The sequence below is a fragment of the Hylobates moloch genome, unplaced genomic scaffold, assembly GCF_009828535.3.
Source record: "Hylobates moloch isolate HMO894 unplaced genomic scaffold, HMol_V3 SCAFFOLD_12, whole genome shotgun sequence".
Lineage (NCBI taxonomy): Eukaryota > Metazoa > Chordata > Mammalia > Primates > Hylobatidae > Hylobates > Hylobates moloch.
The window spans coordinates 49,826,148-49,848,684 of NW_026652287.1; the positions used below are offsets into that span (position 1 = coordinate 49,826,148).

The following is a 22,537-nucleotide window of genomic DNA, read 5'->3' on the forward strand; positions in this document are numbered from 1 at the left end:
CATTCTTTTGTGTCAATTGACTCTTTTTTTTAAATTTTTTTGTTTTTGAGATACAGTCTTACTCTGTCACCCAGGCTGGAGTGCAATGGCATGATCTTGGCTCCCTGCAACCTCCGCCTCCCAGGTTCAAGCAATCTTCCTGCCTCAGCCTCCCAAGTAGCTGAGATTATAGGCGCCTGCCACCACACCCGGCTAATTTTTGTTATTTTTAGTAGAAACAAGGTTTTGCCATGTTGGCCAGGCTAGTCTCGAACCCCTGACCTCAACTGATTCACCTACCTTGGCCTTCTGAAGTGCTGGGATTACAGGCATGAGCCACCATGCCAGCCTATTTTTATTATTTTTACTTTTTTTTTAGAGACAGGGTCTCGTTATGTTGCCCGGCTTGTCACAGACTCCTGGGCTCAAGTGACCCTCCCACTTCGGCCTCCCAAAGTGCTGGGATTACAGGTGTGAGCCACCTGGCCCAGTCAGATCCTTGTTCTGTTATTGTATTTTATTTCATTTATAATTTCCACCATTAATTTCACAGGGTACATGTGCATGTCTGCTACGTGGGTATATTGAGTGATGCTGAGGTGTGGGGTACGAATGACCCCATCAGCCAGGTAGTGAGCATGGTACCCAAGAGGAATTTTTTTAGCCCTTGACCCCCATCCTCCTTCCCCATTCCAGTAGTCCCCAGTATCTGTTGTTCCCATCTTTATGTTGGGGACTTTTTTTTTTTTTTTTTTTGAGACAGAGTCTCACTCTGTTGCCCAGGCTGGAGTGTAGTGGTCCAGTCTCGGCTCACTGCAACCTCTGCCTCCTGGGTTCGAGCGAGTTTCCTGCCTCAGCTTCCCGAGGAGCTGGGATTACAGGTGCGCACCACCACACCCAGCTAATTTTTGTATTTTTAGTAGAGACGGGGTTTTGCCATGTTGGCCAGGCTGATGTTGGCCAGGCTGGTCTCGATTCGAACTCTTGAGCTCAGGTGATCTGCCCACCTCAGCCTCCCAACGTGCTGGGATTACAGGCATGAGCCACCCTGCTTGCCTGGGACCACTTTTATAAGGAGGGTAATCCCATTCCCCAGGGTGCCATCCTCATGACCTAATCACAGCCTGATGAACTTTTTGTTTATTAAGGAGAATCTCCATTTGTCTGTTATATGTTGCAAATATTTCCTCTGCATCTCTCATGATGTGCCTTTCAAATGCAGTTTATCCTCCTGAAGTTTTACATTTCTACATAATCCAGTTGGTCAATTTTTCCCCTTTATGCCTTCCAAATGGTATGTTTTGCTTAGCAAATAGTTCTTTAAGATTATTTTATTTATTGATTGATTTATTGATTTATTGATTTTGAGAGAAGGTCTTGCTGTGTTGCTGAGGCTGGAGTGCAGAGGAGTGATCATAGCTCACTCCAGCCTCAACCTCCTGTGCTCAGATGATCCTCCCACCTCAGCCTTCTGAGTAGCTGGGACCACAGGTGCATGCCGTCTCACCTGGCTAATTATTTTTTACAAGATTATAAAAATGATAAGAGAAATCCTATAATTTTTCTAGAAGTTTCCCCTTTATTATGTGGTTATTAATTTTAGACACTCCTAGATGCTGAATCTTCATAAAACTCAATTATCTGTTTAGTACAAATTCAACATCTGGGGCAACTGATGGACTCCCAACCAGTTGTGGCCCTCTGAATTTTGCTTTGCCACATTTTATTATTTTCCATTTGGACGGGTTCTATCAATTTAACCAACAGAGAGAGGCTCTCAAAACAAAACAAAACAAAAAGAGGCTGGGCACAGTGGCTCACGCCTGTAATCCCAGCACTTTGGAAGGCCGAGGCGGGTGGATCACCTGAGGTCAGGAGTTCGAGACCAGCCTGGCCAACGTGGTGAAACCCCATCTCTACTAAAAATACAAAAATTAGCCAGGTGCGGTGGCACATGCCTGTAATCCCAGCTACTCAGGAGGCTGAGGCATGAGAATTGCTTGAACCCATGAGACAGAGGTTGCAGTGAGCCAAGATTATGCCACTGAACTCCAGCCTGGGTGACAGAGCAAGACTCTGTCTCAAAATCATCATCATCATCATGATCATCATCATCACCATCATCATAGGCCAGGTGCAGCGGCTCACGCCTGTAATCCCAGCACTTTGGGAGTCCGAGGTGCGTAGATCACCTGAGGTCAGGAGTTCAAGACCAGCCTGGCCAACATGATGAAACCCTGTCTCTACTAAAAATACAAAAAATTTGCCAAGTGTGGTGGTGGGCACCTGTAATCCCAGCTACTCGAGAGGCTGAAGCAGGAGAATTGCTTGAACCCAGGAAGTGGAGGTTGCAGTAAGCCAGGGTCACGCCACTGCACTCCAGCCTGGGCAACAAGAGCAAAACTTCATCTCAAAATAATAATAATAATAATAATAATAATAATAATAATAATAATAATAATAATAAAAGGCCAGGCATGGTGGCTCATGCCTGTAATGCCAGCACTTGGGAGGCTCAGGTGGGTAGATCACTTGAGGCCAGGAGATCAAGGCCAGCCTAGCCAACATAGTCAAACCCATCTCCACTAAAAATACAAAAAATTAGCCAGGCATGGTGGCAGGTGTCTGTAATCCCAGCTACTTGGGAGGCTGAGGCACGAGAATCGCTTGAACCCAGGAGGCAGAGGTTGCAGTGAACCAAGATTGAGCCACTGCATTCCAGCCTGAGTGACAGAGAGATTCCGTCAAAAAAAAAAAAGAGGGTTACATAATTGTTTTGAAATAATTATCCTTGGTTACAAAAATCAATAATAAGGGTGCAGCTGGACAGGAAGTTACTGGGCAGATTGCCTTGCAGATGTATTTTTTTCTGTAAGGTTGTAATAGCCTGTGTGCAAGGTTGTGATTTTTGTAGTTTTTTCTGTTATTAGGCATACAAGTGTGAGAACTCTCTCTTCATAGCCTTCCTTTATAGCCTGTTTGCCGGGATTTTCTTAACGTTATTGACTGCATTTTTATTCTGATGACTTTCACAATTCAATTCCATTCATCTTTTCTTTGGTAAACCAGGGTATTTCCAAGCTGACAAGCATTTTGATAGTTGCAAGGTCAAAATGTTCCCAGCTAATATACTCTCCCCTACCCTGGCCTGCTGCAGGAGAGGTAAGGTGCGTGAAAATATTTGCCAAAGGGACCCTTGCCATCTCTACTTCAAAGGATTACACACTACGCTTGTGGAACTTACTCTCTGGCCAGGAGAAATTTACCATTTGGGATGGAGGCTCAAAAAATCCCACTGAACCTCAGATCTGGAACCTTCATGTGGATGAGGCACACAAAGTTGTGTATTCTGCATCTGGCTCAAAGGTAACAAACACATGCCCTGTTTGTAAAGGAATGCTGCAACCAGAGCATTCAAAGACAGAATAGGCCATTTCTATAAGGAGGGGCTCCCTGATACAGTGATGGGGTGGGGGTGTAAATGGAGTACACAACCACTTGAGAGGGTGCTATAAGAGGTTTCAGACTTCATAGTTGAATTAGACAATCCTGATAATTCTTTCTGACCCCAAGATTTGAAACCTTTCATCTTTTTTGAATATCAGCATTTTTAGGGCTATAAATTTCCCTCAAAGTACTGCTTTACCTACATCCTGTAAATTTTGACATGAGTTTTCATTTACATGCAGTTTAAAATACTTTCAGATTTCACTTTTGATTTCTTCTTTGATCCATGGGCTATTTAAAAGTATGCTATTAGTTTCCAGATATTTGAGGGATTTCTGGATAGGGTCCTGTTCTTTATTTTTTTCTAATTAAATTTCATTTTGATGACATAAAACCTTTCAAATTCATTGAGACTTCTTTTATAGTCTCTCTCTCTCCTCTCTCTCTCTCTCTCTTTTTTTTTTTTTTGAGATGGAGTCCTGCTCTGTCACCCAGGCTGGAGTACAGTGGTACAATCTCAGCTCAATGCAACCTCCACCTCCCAGGTTGAAGTGATTCTCCTGCCTCAGGCTCCTGAATAGCTGGGACTATAGGCACACGCTACCACGTCCAGCTAATTTTTGTATTTTTAGTAGAGACAGTGTTTCACCATGTTGGCCAGGCTGGTCTCAAACTCTTGACCTCAGGTGATCCACCTGCCTTGGCCTCCCAAAGTGCTGGGATTACAGGCCTGAGCCATCATGCCCAGCCTGTTTTATAGTCTCTCTAAATGATCCGTGGGCTTCTGAAAACAATGTCTATTCCACTGTGTTATTCCATTACATCAATCATAACCCTGTGATTTCATAGTTTTATAAATGGAGACACACAATAACATCGTGGGTAATAGCTTAGTAATTGATGCCAGGAGGAAAAAAATCTTTATTTAACTATCAGTTGAGTTTCTTGGGAACTGAGTGACCTTGGTCGTGTCATTCACCATTCTAAGTCTCATTGCTGCCTCTTCCTCATAAGATCATGAGACATATCCTGGCATAGTGCTTAGTACACTGTAAGCACCAAATAATTGATATCTATTTATTATTATGTTACATGAGTAATTGGTGGTTGTTGACAGTAATATCGGTGCATATAAATCATGCTGCCCAAAATAGGAGTCACCAACCAGATGTATCTATTAAACACTTGAAATTTGGGGGATAGGGGGTAAGGCGAGGGAGAGCATTAGGAATACCTAATGCATGTGGGGCTTAAAACCTAGATGACAGGTTGATAGTTGCAGCAAACCACCATGGCACATGTATATGTATGCCACAAACCTGCACGTTCTGCACATGTATCCCCAAACTGAAAGTAACATTAAAAAATAAATAAATAAAAACACTTGAAATATGACTATCCCAACATGCTGAAATTCAAAGACCTAGTATAGTAAAAATAATATAAACTATCTCAATAATAATTTTTGTATTGATTACATGTTGAAGTGATACCACTTGGACATATTAGGTTAAATAAAATAGAATACTAAAATTGATTTCACTTGTTTCTTTGTACCTTTTGTAAGGTAGCTAATGAATTTAAAATTACATGTGAGGCCTGGCCCACCTCTCCTTTTTTTCTCTGAATTGGGAGTGTTAAAAATAAAATGCATAGGCCGGGTGCAGTGGCTCACACTCATAATCCCAGCACTTTGAGAAGCCAAGCAGGGAGGATAGTTTGAGCCCAAGAGCGGGGAGGATAGTTTGAGCCCAAGAGCCCAGGAGCAGCCTGGGCAACATAGTCAGACCCTGTCTCTACAAAAACAAATTTAAAAATAGCCAGGCATGGTGGTGCGTGTCTGTGGTCCCAGCTACTTGGGAGGCTGAGGCAGAAGGATTGCTTGAGCCCAGGAGGTCGATCCTGCAGTGAGCCATGATTGCACCACTGCACTCCAGCCTGGGTGAAAAAGAGAGGCTCTGTCTCCAAAAGAAAAGAAAATGCATAAAGTATACAAGAGAAGGCATCTTGCATTTGACTCCAGGAAACTTACAGTCTAGGTCTCCTGCCAAGATGCTGCTTCCTCTTCATTATTCTATTAGATCAATGCTTGGAATCTGGAAACTGCAGACCTGGTTTTCCATATCCTGGGAGATGTCTCTGATCCTTGGATGTGCATGGCTGTGCTGGCCTCCCAGGCCACGCTGCTGACAGTGTCCAGGGATGGTGTGGTCAGTCTGTGGAGCTCAGCTACGGGAAAACTTCAGGGGAAGCAACATATGTCCAGCATCAAAGAAGAAACACCTACCTGTGCCGTCTCAGTCCAGAAGCAAGGAAAGCTTGTTACCGGGTTTAGCAATGGCTCCATCTGTTTGGTAAGCACCTTTACTGACTATGATGTGAACACTAACTCAGCTTGAAAGTGCTTAGATGTGCTAGAAGTTGGGAAAAATAATCTTGCCTTGTAACTTTGTTTTGTTTTGTTTTTGAGATGAAGTTTCACTTTTGTTGCCCAGGCTGGAGTGCAATGGCGTAATCTCAGCTCACTGCAACCTCCGCCTCTCAGATTCAAGCAATTCTCACTGCCTCAGCCTCCCGAGTAGCTGGGATTACAGGCAAGTGCCACCACACCTGGCTAATTTTGTATTTTTAGTTGAGACGGGGTTTCTCCATGTTGGTCAGGCTGGGCTCGAACTCCCAACCTCAGATGATCTGCCCACCTCGGCCTCCCAGAGTACTGGGATTACAGGCATGATCCACTGCGCCCGGCCGCATGCTTGGCTTCTTAATTGTAGGGATTTGCAGTTCAGCACAGTTCAGGAAACATCTGTTGGCATCTCTTGGGGACTGACCAGTGTGGGCAATTGTTGAAGCTCAGTCCTTCAGGGGAGCTCTAAGACATGGTATGGAATGGGGTCGAGAGTTGTGCCACAGAGGGACTAGGAGTTGGGCTCTATCCACCTGTCCTATTGGTGGTTGGTGGACGGCTGCTTTCATGGACATTAACATATAGACTGGCTGGGCGCTGTGTCTCACTCCTGTAATCCCAGCACTTTGGTAGGCTGAGGTGGGGTGGATCATTTGAGGTCAGCAGTTCGAGACCAGCCTGGCCGACATGGCAAAACCCCGTCTTTACTAAAAGTACAAAAATTGACCAGGCACGGTGGCTCACACCTGTAATGCCAGCACTTTGGGTGGCCGGGGCAGGTGGATCACCTGAGGTCGGGAGTTTGAGACCAGCCTGGCCAACATGAAGAAACCTCGTCTCTACTGAAAAAGCATACAAAAAATTAGCCAGGCGTGGTGGTAAGCGCCTGTAATTCCAACTACTTGGGAGGCTGAGGCAGGAGAATTGCTTGAACCTAGGAGGTGGAGGATGCAGTGAGCCAAGATTGCACCACTGCACTCCAGCCTGGACAATAAGAGCAAAACTCCATCTCAAAAAACAAAACAAAACAAAACAAAAAACAACGGCAACAAAAACAAAAACCCAAAAATTAGCCGGGTGTTGTGGTGGGTGCCTGTGATCCCTGCTACTAGGGAGGCTAAGGCAGGAGAATCACTTGAACACGGGAGGTGGAGGTTGCAGTGAGCCGAGATCATGCCATTGCACTCCAGCCTGGATGACAGATCAAGACTCCATCTCAAAAAAAAAAAAAAAAAAAAAAAGAAAGGAATCATGGTGGTGCATACTTGTACTCCCAGCTACTTGAGAGGCTGATGTGGGAGGATCACTTGAGCTTAGGAGGTGGAGGCTGCAGTGAGCCAAAATTGCACCACTGCACTCCAGCCTGAGTGACAGAGCCAGGCCCTGTCTCAAAAAAAATTAAAAAAAAAAAAAAAAAAGAAAGAAAAGAAGAAGAAGACTCATCCCAAATCCCAAAGCTCCACATTTCTGAACCTCATGACCTTGTGGTCTTCATGAGTTCTCAGGGTACCAAGTACAACAACAAAAGATACTCCCAAATCCTTGGGGTTGTTTTTCTTTTTCTCAAGCCTCTTTGCAGATATTTTGTTTTGTTTTTTGAGACAGGGTCTTACTTTATCTCTCAGGGGGGAGTGCAGTGGCATGATCATGGCTCCCTGCAGCCTCGACCTCCCAGGCTCAAGACTTCCTCTTGCCTCAGCCTCCTGAGTAGCTGGGACGACAGGCGCAAAACCCCATGCCCAGCTAATTATTATTATCATTATTTTGTAGAGGTGGGGGGTCTCACTATGTTGCCCAGGCTGGTTTCAAACTTATGGGCTCATTCAGCCTTCCAAAGTGCTGGGATTACAGGCATGACCCACTGTGCCTGGCCAGAATTTGTTTTTTACCTTTTTTTTTTAACCGGTTTTTTTTTTTTTTTTTTTTGAGACCGAGTCTTGCTCTGTCGCCCAGACTGGAATGCAGTGGCGCAATCTCGGCTCACTGAAACCTCCACCTCTTAGTTTCAAGCGATTCTCCTGCCTCTGCCTCCCGAGTAGCTGGGACTACAGGCATGCACCACCAGGCTCAGCTAATTTTTGTATTTTTAGTAGAGATGGGGTTTCACCATGTTGGCCAGGATGGTCTCAAACTCCTGACATCGAGTGATCCACCCACTTCCGTCTCCCAAACTGCTGGGATTACAAGCATGAGCCATCGCACCTGGCCAGCTTTTATGTTTTTAATTTAAAAAATTTTTTAGAGACAGAGTCTCAGTCTGTCACCCTGGCTACAATGCAGTGGCACGATCATAGCTCACTGCAGCCTCCAACTCCTAGGGGCACAAGTGATCCTCCTGCTTTAGCCTCCTGAGTAGCTGGGACCACAGGGGTGTACCACCATGCCTAGCTAAAATTTTTATTAAGAGATGGGGTCAGCTAGGCATGGTGGCTCACGCCTGTAATCCCAGCACTTTGGGAGGCCAAGGTAGGCGGATCACATGAGATCAAGAGTTCAAGACCAGCTTGGCCCACATGGTGAAACCCCATCTCTACTAAAAATACAAAAATTAGCTGGGCATGGTGGCAGGTGCCTGTAATCCCAGCTACTTGGGAGGCTGAGGCAGGGGAATTGCTTGAACCTGGGAGGCGGAAGTTGCAGTGAACCAAGATCACACCACTGCACTCCTGCCTGGGAGACAGGGCGAGACTCCATTTCAAAAACAAAAAAAAAGAAAAAAAGAAAAAAATTCCAAACTTGTAACCCTTAACCCGTGGAAGTGCCTGACAGGCATCCTTGGTTCTGCACAGGTTTCCTCCAAAGGGGACAGATTGCTGGAGAAGCTTCCAGATGCTGTGAGGTTCCTGGTGGTCTCTGAAGATGAGTCCCTCCTCGCCGCAGGTAGCATTTAGCTCTCATTTGGAGTAGTGAGGAAGCTAATCAGGATCAGGTTGGAGAAGGGGGTGGGGCTTGGGAACAGAGAGAAGTCCTAGGGCCAGAGGTTAGCAACTTTTTCTGCCAAATGGCCTCATAGTAAACATTTTTTGCAGTCCAGACAAGACATCCTCAGTTGCAAAGACTCAACTCTGCAGTTGTGGTACAAAAACTAGTATAGACGCTATTTTTCTATTATTTTTCTTTTTCTTTTCTTTTTTCTTTTTTTTTTTTTTTTTTGAAATAGGGTCTTGCTGTGTCACCCAGGCGGGAGTGGAGTGGCTCAATCATAATTCATCGCAGCCTTGAATTTCTGGGCTCAAACGATCCTCCTACGTCAGCTTCCTGAATAGCTGGGATTACAGGCACACACCACCACACCCAGCTAATTTTTGTATTTTTAGTAGAGACGGAGTTTCACCATGTTGGCCAGGCTGGTCTCGAATTCCTGACCTCAGGTGATTCGCCCACCTTAGCCTCCCAAAGTGCTGGGATTACACAGGCGTGAGCCATTGTGCCCAGCCCTTTCCTTCCTTTTGATGCAGGATTTTTCTTGGCCTCTTTGCCAAGCTGGGAGCAGGGGGCACCCCATTTACTCAGCCTGTGGGGCCACATCTGGCTTTTGGCCCAGCCCGCGGCTCCCATGGCCACTGCCACGACTGAGCACTCAGCCCCTAGCAGGAGGGAGCATGTGAGCAAGTGAATGTAGGGTCCAGCTGGCTGCTTCAAGCACTGACACAAGGCCAGGCTCTGTGCAGGGCCCATGGCCAGACCAGGCCATGTGTCACCCCAAAGGAAACACAAGGGGTCCACAACCCTGAAGCCCAGAGGGGGTGTTACAGTGTGCTAATTAGCTTTTGTTTGTTTGTTTGTTTGAGACTGAGTCTCGCTCTATTGCCTAGGCTGGAGTGAGGTGGTATGATCTCAGCTCACTGCAACCTCCACCTCCCAGGTTCAAGCGATTCTCCTGCCTCAGTCTCCCAAGTATCTGGGATTACAGGTACCTTCTACCACGTCCCACTAATTTTTGTATTTTTAGTAGAAGTGGCGTTCCATCATGTTGGCCAGGTTGGTCTTGAACTCCTGATTTCAGGTTATCTGCCTGCCTTGAACCCCCAAAGTGCTGGAATTACAAATATGAGCCACCACACCCGGCCTAATTTGCTCTTTTAGTTCCACCATCTGCAACCCAATGGATGGTGGCATGCTAGCAGCTCAGTCAGCCCCTTTCTCCATTCTGGCCTGCAGCTCTGGGACTGGCTTGGCCCCACCACTGCTTCTATTGCATGGAGCAGCTGCCCTCTGCCATCAAGGACAGAGGGCCACAGTGTTACAGCCTTCCTGGGTACCTGAATCCAGTGAGTCCTAAGCTCTTGTCCCGTGTCCAAGAAGAATGAGGTCATGCTGACAATTGAAAAGTGATAAGGACAGAGAATTTTATTGAGCAAAAAACAGCTCTCAGGGGAGAGGGGATGTGAAGGTCAGGTCATCTCTCTTAGTGTGGCTGAGTCTGGGGGTTTTTATAGGCACAGGATGGGGGAGGGGCAGGCAGTCGGTAGTATTGGAAAAGGTAACATTCAGTTGGTTAAAAAGCATTATTCAGGCCAGGTGCAGTGGCTCACACCTGTAATTCCAGCACTTTGGGAGGCCAAGGTGGGCCATTGCCTGAGATCAGAAGTTCAGACCAGTCTGGCCAACATGGTGAAACCCTGTCTCTACTAAAAATACAAAAATTATTCGGGCATGGTGGCAGGTGCCTGTAATCCCAGCTACTCAGGAGGATGAGGCGGGAGAATTGCTTAAACCCAGGAGGTGAAGATTGCAGTGAGCCAAGATCACGCCACTGCCACAAAAGTCTTATTCAGAAAGAATCAATCAGGAAAGGGTGGGCAAACAGGAACAGGAGTTTTCACTCTGGGTTGTGGATTTCATTTGGAACCGGCAGCCCAGGCTGTTTTTGGTTCAAAGGTACAGTTTCACCAGGGACCCATTCCTATCTGCCTAGGCATTTGCCTGCCTCCTGCCGCTATCCCTTCCTTTCTCCCTTCTTACTTTCTTTCCTCTTCTTCCTTCCTTCTTCCCCTTCTCATTTCTCTCCTTCCTCCCTTCCTCTTTACTTTTTTTCTTCCTACCTCCTTGACTCTCCTCTCTCCTTCCTCCCTTCCTTCCATCATAGTTATCAAAGGCCTGCTGTGTGCCCAGCTTTGTGCTAGTTTCTGAGATACCATGATGAGCCAAATAGGCAGTCCCTGCCCTCCAGGAACTTACAGTTTCATTATAATAACCTTAAAGTTTCCTTAAGATGAGTTATTACTGGCTGGGTACAGTGGCTCACGCCTGTAATCCCAGCACTTTGGGAGTCTGAGGTGGGCGGATCACTTGAGGTCAGGAGTTTGAGACCAGCTTGGCCAACATGGTGAAACCTGGCATCTACTAAAAAATACAAAATTTAGCCAGGCATGGTGGTCAGCACCTATAATCCCAGCTACTCAGGAAGCTGAGGCAGGAGAATCTCTCGAACCCAGAAGGCAGAGGTTGCAGTGAGCCAAGATCATGCCACTGCACTCCAGCCTCAGTGACAGAGCGAGACTCCATCTCAAAAAAAAAAAAAAAAAGATGAGTGATTACAGAAGTCAGGCCCACCCCCAACCAGCTGTGGGCTATGTGCAGATGGGGACAGGACTGAATCCACCTTCCCTGTCCTGGATCCCTTCTCCTGGCACCTACCAGGGGCTCCACAACATCTTTTTTTTTTTTTTTTTTTTTTGAGACAGAGTCTAGCTCTGTTGCCCAGGCTGGAGTGCAGTGGCTCAATCTCAGCTCACTGCAGCCCCTGCCTCCTGGGCTCAAGCAATTCTCCTGCCTCGGCCTCCTGAGTAGCTGGGATTACAGGCATGTGCCATCACACCTGGCTAATTTTTGTATTTTTAGTAGAGAATAAAATACATGAAACATTGGGGTTCACCACGTTGGCCAGGCTGATCTCAAACTCCTGACCTCGAGTGATCTGCCCACCTTGGTGTCCCAAAGTGCTGGGATTACAGGCATGAACCACCACACCCGGCCTCCAAAACACCTCTGTTGATGGAAGGAATGACCCTCAGCCCCCTCCGGGCATGAGAGGTGTAACCCCAATTCCTGCCGTTTTAGGCTTCAGAAGATCGGTGCGGATATTCTTGGCGGACTCAAGGGGCTTTCGCCGATTCATGGCCATGGATCTGGAACATGAAGACATGGTGGAGACGGCTGTTTTTGGTACTGAGAACAACCTGATCATCACGGGGTCCCTTGATGCGCTCATTCAGGTGAGGGGAGATCTGGGACCCTTCATCCTCACCTCCACCTCGGGAACAGACATTATGATTCTTTGGGGATTTCTGGCTGTGAAATACAGACACCCACAAAAATGAGTGCAGGCAAAATAGGTGAGTTCATTGGGAGGATATGGGGGTGTATCCTCCGCCCCAGTGGCAGACCTGGGTGAGAATTACTGAAGTGTTCAACAAACGAGGTAGCATTCCCAAACTGATCCTCAAACCTTGGGGGCAGATTTGTGCCTTCAGAGTGGAGCAGGGTTGTGGGGGAGGAAAATTCTCAATTTAAATTCAAAGTTGTCCAAGCTGGCGAGAAAAGTAGATGGTAAAATAGCAGATCTTCAGTGTTTTAATCTCAGGCCCCTTGAAGTTCTCTTTTATTTTCCCCTCCTTCTTATGAGCTATTTTTTCCAGTTTTAAAGAAATTGACAAATAGACTGTGCACAGTGGCTCACGCCTGTAATCCCAGCACTTTGGAAGGCCAAGGCAGGTGGATCACTTGGGCCCAGGAGTTCGAGACCAGCCTGGGCAACATAGCGAGACCCAGTCTCTACAAAAAAAAAACACAAAAATTAGCCGGGCATGGTGGCGCGTGCCTGTAGTCCTAGCTACTCAGGAGGCTGAAGTGGGAGGATCGCATGAGCCTGGGAGGCAGAGGCTGCAGTGAGCTGTGATTATGTGACTGCACTTCAGCCTGGGTGACAAAACAAGAACCTGTCTCAAAAAAATAAGAATAATTTTCTTTATATTTTTTGAGACCAATTCTCGCTCAGTCGCCCAGGCTGGAGGGCAGTGTGGTGCGATCTCAGCTCACTGCAACCTCCACCTCCCGGGTTCAAGCAATTCTCCTGCCTCAGCCTCGCAAGTAGCTGGGATTTCAGGCACCCACCACCATGGCTGGTTAATTTTTGTATTTTTAGTAGAGATGGGGTTTCACCATGTTGGCTAGGCTGGTCTCAAACTCCTGACCTCAGGTGATCAGCTGCCTTGGCCTCCCAAAGTGCTGGGATTACAGGCGTGAAGCACTGTGCTTGGCTAGAATAAAATAATTTAAAAAAAAAACATTAAAAGTTTTGAGCTTCCAGATCCTCTAAAAAAAGGTTTACAGGGCACCCTCTAAAAAAGGTTTACAAGGCACCCTCCAGGGGTTCCCTGGAACACACTTTGGGAACTGCTCTGGAAGCTAATGGGTTCAAGCCTGAGGAAGTTAAAGGAATGGGAAGATGTGAAGGCTCTTGAACTTACAGCCTGAAAATTCACCTTAGGTATATGACTGGGCTGAAGTGTATTTCTTATTTTCTTATTTATTTATTTGTTTTTTTTATTTTTATTTTGACGGAGTCTCATTCTGTCGCCAGGCTGAAGTGCAGTGGTGCAATCTCAGCTCACTGCAATCTCTGCCTCCCAGGTTCAAGCAAGTCTCCTGTCTCAGCCTCCCGAGTAGCTGGGATTACAGGTGTGCACCACCACGCTTGGCTGATTTTTGTATTTTTAGTAGAGATGGGCTTTCACCATGTTGGCCCGGATGGTCTCAATCTCCTGGCCTCATGATCCGCCCGCCTTGGCCTCCCAAAGTGCTGGGATTACAGGCGTGAGCCACTGCACCTGGCCTACTTATTTATTTTTATTTTTATTTATTTTTTTGAGACGGAGTTTCGTTCTTGTTGCCCAGGATCGAGTGCAATGGCACGATCTTGGCTCATTGCAACCTCCACCTCCTGGGTTCAAGCGATTCTCCTGCCTCAGCCTCCTGAGTAGCTGGGATTACAGGCATGCGCCACCACGCCTGGCTAATTTTTTGTATTTTTAGTAGAGACGGAGTTTCTCCGTGTTGGTCAGGCTGGTCTCGAACTCCCGACCTCAGGTGATCCACCTGCCTCAGCCTCCCAAAGTACTGGGATTACAGGTGTGAGCCACCACACCTGGCCCAATGGGCTAAAGTGTGTTTCTGAACTACAGTTGTCCACAGAAGATGTCAGATCTGCCCTCCTGTTCTGCTTCCTCAGGTGTGGAGTCTGTCAGAACACGGGACCCTGCTGGACATCCTGGAAGGCGTCGGGGCCCCCGTGAGCCTGCTGGCCCGCGGCGGGGCTTTGGTGGCATCTGCTTCCCCACAGTCCTCATCTTTCAAGGTCTGGGATCTCAGCAACGCTCATAGGTCCCGGGCGCCTGCACCATTTCTGGACCGCACCGGCCTCACCGCAGTGTCCCACAATGGAAGCTATGTCTACTTCCCCAAAATTGGGGACAAAAACAAAGTCACTATTTGGAACTTGGCAGAAGGTTGGTAAGGCATAAGTATGGTCATTTTTGTGGGTAAGGCTTGGAGCTGTCTGTCTTAGTTTAGGCTGCTGTAACAAATCATCCCCACAGGCTGGGCCCCGTGGCTCACACCTGTAATCCCAGGACTTTGGGAGGCCTAGGCGGGTGGATCACCTGAGGTCAGGAGTTCGAGACCAGCCTGGCCAACATGGCAAAACCCTGTCTCTACTAAAATACAAAAGTTAGCTGGGCATGGTGGCATGTGCCTGTCCTCCCAGCTACTTGCGAGGCTGAGGCAGGAGAATTGTTTGAACCTGTGAGACGAAGATTGCAGTGAGCCGGGATCCTGCCTCTGCACTCCGGCCTGGGCGACAGAGTGAGACTCTGTCCCAGAAAAATAAAATAAAATAAATTATCGCCATAGACTGGGCGGCATAAGCAAGAAACATTATTCCTCAACATTCTGGAGGCTGGGAAGTTCCAGATCAAAGTGCGAGCAGATCTCATGTCTGGTGAGGCCCCGTTTCCTGGTTCACAGATGGCCATCTTCTTGATGTGTCCCCAGAGAGAGAGAGAAATCTCTTGTGTCTCTTCTTATAAGGGCACTAACCCTATTCACAAACGTCCTACATTCATGATCTAATCACTTCCCTGTCACTCTGCTACAGTTTGGAGCTTTGGCCCTACAAACCTGATGTTGGCATTCAATATCCGGCTGGCCATGGTGGCTTAAACCTATAATCACAGCACTCTGGGGGGGCCGAGGCAGTAGGATTGTTTGAGCTCGGGGTTCAAGAACACCTGGGCAAGATGAGAGGATGCCATTTCTACTAAAAATTTAAAAAATAGCTGGATGTGGCCAGTCATGGTGGTTCACGCCTCTAATACCAGCACTTTGGGAGGCCAAGGCAGGCAGATCACTTGAGGTCGGGAGTTTGAGACCAGCCTGACCAACATGGAAAAACCCCGCCTCCACTAAAACAATACAAAATTAGCTGGGCGTGGTGGTGCACGCCTGTAATCCCAGCTACTCAGGAGGCAGAAACAGGAAGATTGCTTGAGGCCGGGAGTTGGAGACCAGCCTGGGCAACATGGACCCTGTCTTCAATAAAAATAAAAATAATAGCCGGCCGTGGTGGCTCATGCCTGTAGTCCCAGCACTTTGGGAGGCTGAGGTGGGTGGATTACGAGGTCAGGAGTTCAAGACTAGCCTGGCCAACATGGTAAAACCTCATCTCTACTAAAAACACAAAAATTAGCGGGGTACCTGTAATTACAGGCGGGCACCTGTAATCCCAGCTGTTCAGGAGGCTGAGGCAGGAGAATCGCCTGAGCCCAGCAGGCAGAGGTTGCAGTGAGCACCATTGCACTCCAGCCTGGGCGACAGAGCAAGACTCTGTCTCAAAAATAAATAAATAAATAAAAATAAAAATAAAAATAATTAGTTGGGCATGGTGGTATTCACCTGTAGTCTCAGCTACTTGAGAGACAGAGGCAGGAGGATCGCTTGAGCCCAGGAATTTGAGGCTGCAGTGAACTGTGATTGCACCACTGCACTCCAGCCTAGGTGACACAGCAAGACCCTATCTCAATTAAAAAAAAAAAAAAAAGGAAGGTGGCACTTCCCTCTCTCTTTCTTCCTCTGGCCATATGACCTCTGCACACCCCAACCCCCTTCACCTTTCGTATTAAGAAGCAGCAGCCTGGGGCCTTCACCAGAAGCAGAGGCTGGCACCATGCTTCCTGTACAGCCTGAAGAACAATGAGTCACATAAACCTCTTATTCATAATTATGCATTACTGTATTAGTCTGTTCTCACACTGCTAATAAAGACATATGTGAGGCCGGGCATGGTGGCTCATGCCTGTAATTCTAGCACTTTGGGAGGCCTATGCAGGTGGATCATTTGAGGTCAGGAGTTCGAGACAGCCTGCCAACATGGTGAAACCCTGTCTCTACTAAAATTCCAAAACTTAGCCGGAAATCGCTTGAACCCAGGAGGTGGCGGTGGCAGTGAGCCAAGATCTTGCCACTGCACTCCAGCCTGGGCAAGAGTCAGACTCTGTCTCAAAAAAAAAAAAAAAAAAAGACATACCTGAGACTAGGTAATTTGTAAAGGAAAGAGGTTTAATGGACTCACAGTTCCACATGGCTGGGAAGGCCTCACAGTCATGGCAGAAGGCAAATGAGGAGCAAAGTCACATCTTACATGGCAGCAGGCAAGAGAGTGTGTGCAGGGGAACTGCCCTTTACACAACCATCAGATCTCATGAGACTTATTTGCTACCACAAGAACAGTACGGGGGAGACTGCCTCCATGATTCAATTATCTCCACCTGGCCTCGGCCTTGACCTGTGGGAATTATTACAATTCAAAATGAGATTTGGGTGGGGACACAGCCAAACCATGTCAGTTACCCAGCCTCAGGTAGTCCTTCATAGCAACACCAACAGACTTAGACAGGCCCCAGCTCCTAATACCATCCTATGGGGAGTGAGGATTTTGAAATAGGAATTTGGTGGTGGGGGGGAACACAAATCTTCAGTCCATAAGATTCCTATAACTTCAATCAGGTAGAAAGTAGCTAGTCAAAAACAGGCTTTCATTAGCAACACCAATGAACTAAGACAGGCCCCAGCTCCTAATACCATCCCATGGAGGGTGATGATTTTAACATAGGAATTTGTGGGGGGACACAAATCTTCAGTCCATAACACGCCTATAACTTCAATCAGGTGGAAAGCAGCTAGTCATGGCCGGGTGTGGTGGCTCACACCTGTAATCTCAGCACTTTGGGAGGCTGAGGTGGGCGGATCATTTGAGGTCACGAGTTGGAGACCAGACTGGCCAACATGGCAAAACCCCATTTCTACTGAAAAAAAAAAAAAAAAATTATCTGGGCGTGGTGGTGCGTGCCTGTAATCCCAGCTACTGAGGAGGCTGAGGCAGGATAATTGCTTGAACCTGGGAGGTGGAGGCTGCAGTGAGCCAAGACCATACCACTGCACTCCAGCCTTGGCAACAGAGTGAGACTCCACCCCCTGGGAAAAAAAAAAAAAAGCAAGTAGCTGGTCAAAAACAGGATTTCATTTTATACATTTTCTGCATGAGGTAGTTGGCAGTCTTGTTGTTTTCGTTTGGCCTGTTTTAATTCAGGTTACCTAGAAGCTGCGTCTGTGATGAGGATATTTGCACAAGTGATGTATTGAGGGGTGTTTCCAGGAGAACCCCAGAGGGGGATGAGAAAACAGGGCTGGCGGGGGAAAGGGTTGGGCAAGAATGCAGGCTCAGCTAAAGTCCCCCTCAGCCTCATTCCATGGGGAGCCCTGGAAGAGGCACAGCACCAGTCTTAGTCAATTCTGGCCGCTACAACAGAATGCCATGGATTGGGTGGCTTAGAAAGAACAGCAAATGGGGCCAGGCATGGTGGCTCATGCCTGTAATCCCAGCACTTTAGGAGGCTGCGGAGAGAGGATCACTTGAGGCCAGAAGTTCAAGACCAGCAGTTCGAGACCAGCCTGGGCAACATAGTGAGACCCCACCTCTACAAAAAAATTTAAAAGGTATCAGGCTTGGTGGTACACGCCTGTAGTCCTAGTTACTCCAGAGTCTGAGGCAGGAGGATTGCTTGAGCTGGGGAGTTCAAGGCTGCAGTGAGCTATGATAATACCACTGCACTCCAGCTTGGGCAACAGAGACCCTGTCTCTCTGGTTTTTTTTTTTTTCAGTTTAAAGAAAGAACAGAAATTTATTTATCATATTTCTGGAGGAGGCTGGGGAGTCCAAGATCAAGGTGCCAGCAACTTTGGTGTCTTGGGTTAAAATAATTTTTTTTTCAATTCGGTATCTGGTGAGTGTCCTCTTTCTGGGTCATGGATGGCCAGATTTTCTTTGTCCTCACATGGTAGAAAGGGACAAAGAAGCTCCCTGGGGCCTCTTTTTTTGTTGTTCTGTCTTATTTAAGACACAGGGCTCACTCTACTGCCTAGGCTGGAGTGAAGAGGTACAATGACGGCTCAGTGCAGCCTCGAACTCCTGGGCTCAAGCGATCTTCCTGCCTCAGCCTCCTGAGTAGCTGGAACCACAGGTGCACCACCATGCCTGTCTCCTGGAGACTTTTAAATTTTTAAAAAATATTTATTTATTTATTTATTTATTTATTTATATTTTATTTTTGTTGTATTGTTTTGTTTGAGATGGAGTCTTGCTCTGTCACCCAGGCTGGAGTGCAGTGGTGTGATCTCAGTTCACTGCAACCTCCGCCTCCCGGGTTCAAGCAATTCTGCCTCAGCCTCCTGAGTAGCTGAGACTACAGGTGTGCAACACAATGCCTGTGCTAATTTTTGTATTTTTAGTAGAGATGGGGTTTCCCCATGTTGGCCAGGCTGGTCTCAAACTCCTGACCTTAAGTGATCCGCCCGCCTCGGCCTCCCAAAGTGCTAGGATTACAGGCATGAGCCACTGCGCCCAGACAAATTTTGTGTGTTTTGTAGAGACAGGGTCTCTCTGTGTTGCCCAGGGTGGTCTTGACCTCCTGGGCTCAAGCAATCCGCCTGCCTCAGCCTCCCAAAGTGCTGGGATTAGAGGCGCGCATCACCACACCTGGTTAATTTTTTAATGTTTTTGCAGAGACAGGGGTCTCACTCTTTTGCTCAGACTGGCCTTGAACTCCTGGTCTCAAGCCATCCTCTCACCTCAGCCTCCTGAATAGATGGGATTACAGGCATGAGCCACTGCACCAGGCATCTCTCCATTTCCTTGGGCCCTGGTTCACCCTGCAACTAGCAAACAAGCACCTCGAGAATTGTAACCTCACTTGACTTGCTCCCTGCCAACCCCCAGAGCTTTGCCTAGTGGGCTGTTACTCTAAAAATGTTTGCCAAATTAATGACTGAATGAAGTTGAGAATCAGCTTGAAAATCAGGATTCCTTTCTCCTATTATTTCATCATTAACAAGGAGCTTCTTTTTTCTTTTCCTTTTTTTTTTTTTTTTTTTTTTTTTGAGAGGAAGTCTCCATCTGTTGCCGAGGCTGGAGTGCAGTGGCGTGATCGTGACTCACTGCAACCTCCACCTCCTGGGTTCAAGCAATCTCCTGCCTCAGCCTCCCTTCCAAGTAGCTGGGATTACAGGTGCCTGCCACCACGCCTGGTTAATTTTTGTATTTTTGGTAGAGACGGGGTTTTGCCATGTTGACCAGGCTGGTCTCAAACTCCTGACCTCAGGTGATCCATCCACCTCGGCCTCCCAAAGTGCTTGGATTACAGGTGTCAGTCACTGCACCCTGCCATTAACAAGGAGTTTCTATACCTCTATCCTCCCAGCAGGACTGTGCCAAGTACCGTTGGTGAGAAACTCAGAAATCCCTCACTGTCCAATTCTCGCAGACCCAAGGGTGCCCCCACCTTCATTTTACTCCTGGGAATTGCCCACTGAAATGGCCCCAGTCAATGACTGCCTGATGTGGGAATACACAAGTCTGGCCCCCTTGCTTCAAGATGGGACAATTCATGGTGGCTTATGCCTGTAATCCCAGTACTTTGGGAGGCAAAGGTGGGAGGATCGTTTGAGCCCTGGAGTTCAAGAACAGCCTGGGCAACATGGTGAAATCCAGTCTCTACAAAAATTAGCTGGGTGTGATGGCCCGAGCCTGTAGTCCCAGTTACTTGGGGGCTGAGATGGGAAAATCACTCGAGCCCAGGAGATTGAGGCTGCAGTGAGCCATGATCGCACCACTGCACTCCAGCCCAGCAACAGAATGAGACTCCGTCTCTTAATAAATAAATACATAAATAGGCTGGGCGCGATGGCTCATGCCTGTAATCCCAGCACTTTGGGAGGCCGAGGCAGGCGGATCACTTGAGGTCAGGAGTTCAACACCAGCCTGGCCAATATAGTGAAACCCCGTCTCTACTAAAAATACAAAAAAATAAGCTGGGCGTGGTGGCGTGCACCTCTAGTCCCAGCTACCCGGGAGGCTAAGGTGGGAGAACTGCTGGAATCTGGGAGGCAGAGGTTACAGTGAGCCGAGATTGTGCCACTGCACTCCAGCCTGGACAACAAAGCCAGACTCCATCTAAAAAAAATAAAAAATAAAAAAATTAATAGGGCACAGTGGAGGGCGCCTGTAGTCCCAGCTACTCAGGAGGCTGAGGCAGGAGAATCGCTTGAGTCCAGGAGTTGGAGGCTGCAGTGAGCTTCAGTCTCGCCACTGCACTCCAGCCTGGCAGACAGAGCAATACTGTCTCCAAAAAAAAGAAAAAAAGAAAAAGAAAAAAATATGAACACCAGGCTGGGTGTGGTGGCTTATGCCTGTAATCCCAGCACTTTGGGAGGCCAAGGTGGGTGGATCACCTGAGGTTGGCAGTTCGAGACCAGCTTGGCCAACATGGAGAAACCCCATCTCTACTAAAAATACAAAATTAGTTGGGCGTGGTGGCACACACCTGTAATCCCAGCTACTTGGGTTGCTGAGGCAGGAGGATTGCTTGAATCCGGGAGGCAGAGGTTATGGTGACCCGAGATCGTGCTATTGCACTACCGCCTGGGCAACAGAGTGAGACTCCATGTCAAAAACAAAACAAAACAACAAAAGCCACCAGGGAAGCAGGGCTGCTGTGATTCACTCTCAGTATAAGTCATTCTCATTTTTCTTCCCTGGCAGGCGAGGAACAAGATTCCCTGGACACCTCCAGTGAGGTCAGGTGTCTGGAGGTTGCTGAGCAGCGCAAGCTCCTATTTACGGGCCTTGTGTCGGGGGTCGTCCTTGTGTTCCCCCTGAATTCCAGGCAGGACGTGATATGCATTCCCCCTCCCGAGGCCCGGAAAGCAGTCAACTGCATGTCCCTGAGCAAGTGCGAGGACCGCCTGGCCATCGCCTATGACAACATCGTCCTGGTGCTGGACATCACCCCCGGGGACCCCTGCCCAGTCATCGATGGGCCAAGGTACACCTTTTATACCCAGCTGCCCGAGACCCTCTCCAACGTGGCCATTCTGACGGACTACCGTGTGGTCTACGGCATGACCAACGGGGACCTCTTTCTTTATGAGTGTGCAAATTCCAAAGTGTTTCCCTTGGAGGCCCACAGGAGCCGAGTTACCTGTGTGGAGGTCAGCCACAAGGAGCAGCTGGTGGTCAGCGGGTCTGAGGATGCTCTGCTGTGTCTCTGGGACCTGCAGGCACGCAGGTGGAAATTCGAGATGAGCTACACGGTGCGTGGCCCGCCTCCCCATGTTCATACTAAACCCAGGCATTGGAAAACCAATAGATAGCCATCATTTACTAAGCACACACCATGGGCCATCGACCAGGATGGGACTAGGGTGAAGAAAATGAGGCACTTGGTCAAGCGCAGTGGCTCACGCCTGTAATCCCAGTACTTTCGGAGGTTGAGGCAGGCGGATCACCTGAGATCAGGAGCTCGAGACCAGCCTGGCCAACATGGTGAAACCCCGTCTCTACTAAAAATACAAAAATTAGCCAGGCATGGTGTTGCATGCTTGTAATCCCAGCTATTTGGGGGGCTGAGGCAGGAGAATCGCTTGAAATTGGGAGGCAGAGGTTGCAGTGAGCCAAGATCACACCACTGCACTCCAGCCTGACTACAGACACTCCATCTAAAAAAAAAAAAGAAGAAAAAAAAAGAAAAGTGAGGCATTTGTCTCAGAAGCAAAGTTTTTTTTTTTGTTTTCATTGTTTTTTTAAGGAGAGAGGGACCCCACTGTCACGAGGCTATAGTACAGTGGCACAATCATAGCTCATTGCAGCCTCAATCTCCTGGCCTCAAGTAGTCCTCCTGCCTCAGCCTCCCAAAGCACTGGGATTTCAGGCATGACCCACCGGACCTGGCTACAAAGTTCAAAGGAGTACCAAAAAGCTCAGCAATGGTAGGCCAGGTGCAGTGGCTCACCTGGCACTTTGGGAGGCCCAGGCAGGAGGATCACTTGAGGCCAGGAGCTGGAGACCAGCCTGGGCAACATAGGGAGACCTTATCTCTACAAACAAATACAAAAATTAGCTGGGCATGGTGGTGCGCACCTGTGATCCAGCTACTTAGAGGGCTGAGGTGGAAGGATTGATTGAGCCTGGATGCCACTGCTCTCTAGCCTGGGTGATAGAGCAAGGCCTGTCTCAAGAAAACAAAAAACAAAAACTCAGCAATGAAGATAAATAATTTTTTTTTTGAGATGGAGTCTTGCTCTGTCACCCAG

At 47.8% G+C, this 22,537-nt stretch overlaps 1 protein-coding gene across 1 annotated transcript in view; it reads left to right on the forward strand.

The window, feature by feature from the left end:
* Window positions 1–22,537, forward strand: part of NWD1 (NACHT and WD repeat domain containing 1) — a 93,577-nt gene that overhangs the window by 62,261 nt on the left and 8,779 nt on the right. The window contains exons 11-16 of the mRNA XM_058425765.1: window positions 2,996–3,345; window positions 5,508–5,780; window positions 8,623–8,713; window positions 11,897–12,051; window positions 14,067–14,343; window positions 20,988–21,538. Of these exons, the coding sequence (XP_058281748.1) occupies window positions 2,996–3,345; window positions 5,508–5,780; window positions 8,623–8,713; window positions 11,897–12,051; window positions 14,067–14,343; window positions 20,988–21,538 (1,697 nt within the window). The remainder of the gene's footprint in view (window positions 1–2,995; window positions 3,346–5,507; window positions 5,781–8,622; window positions 8,714–11,896; window positions 12,052–14,066; window positions 14,344–20,987; window positions 21,539–22,537) is intronic.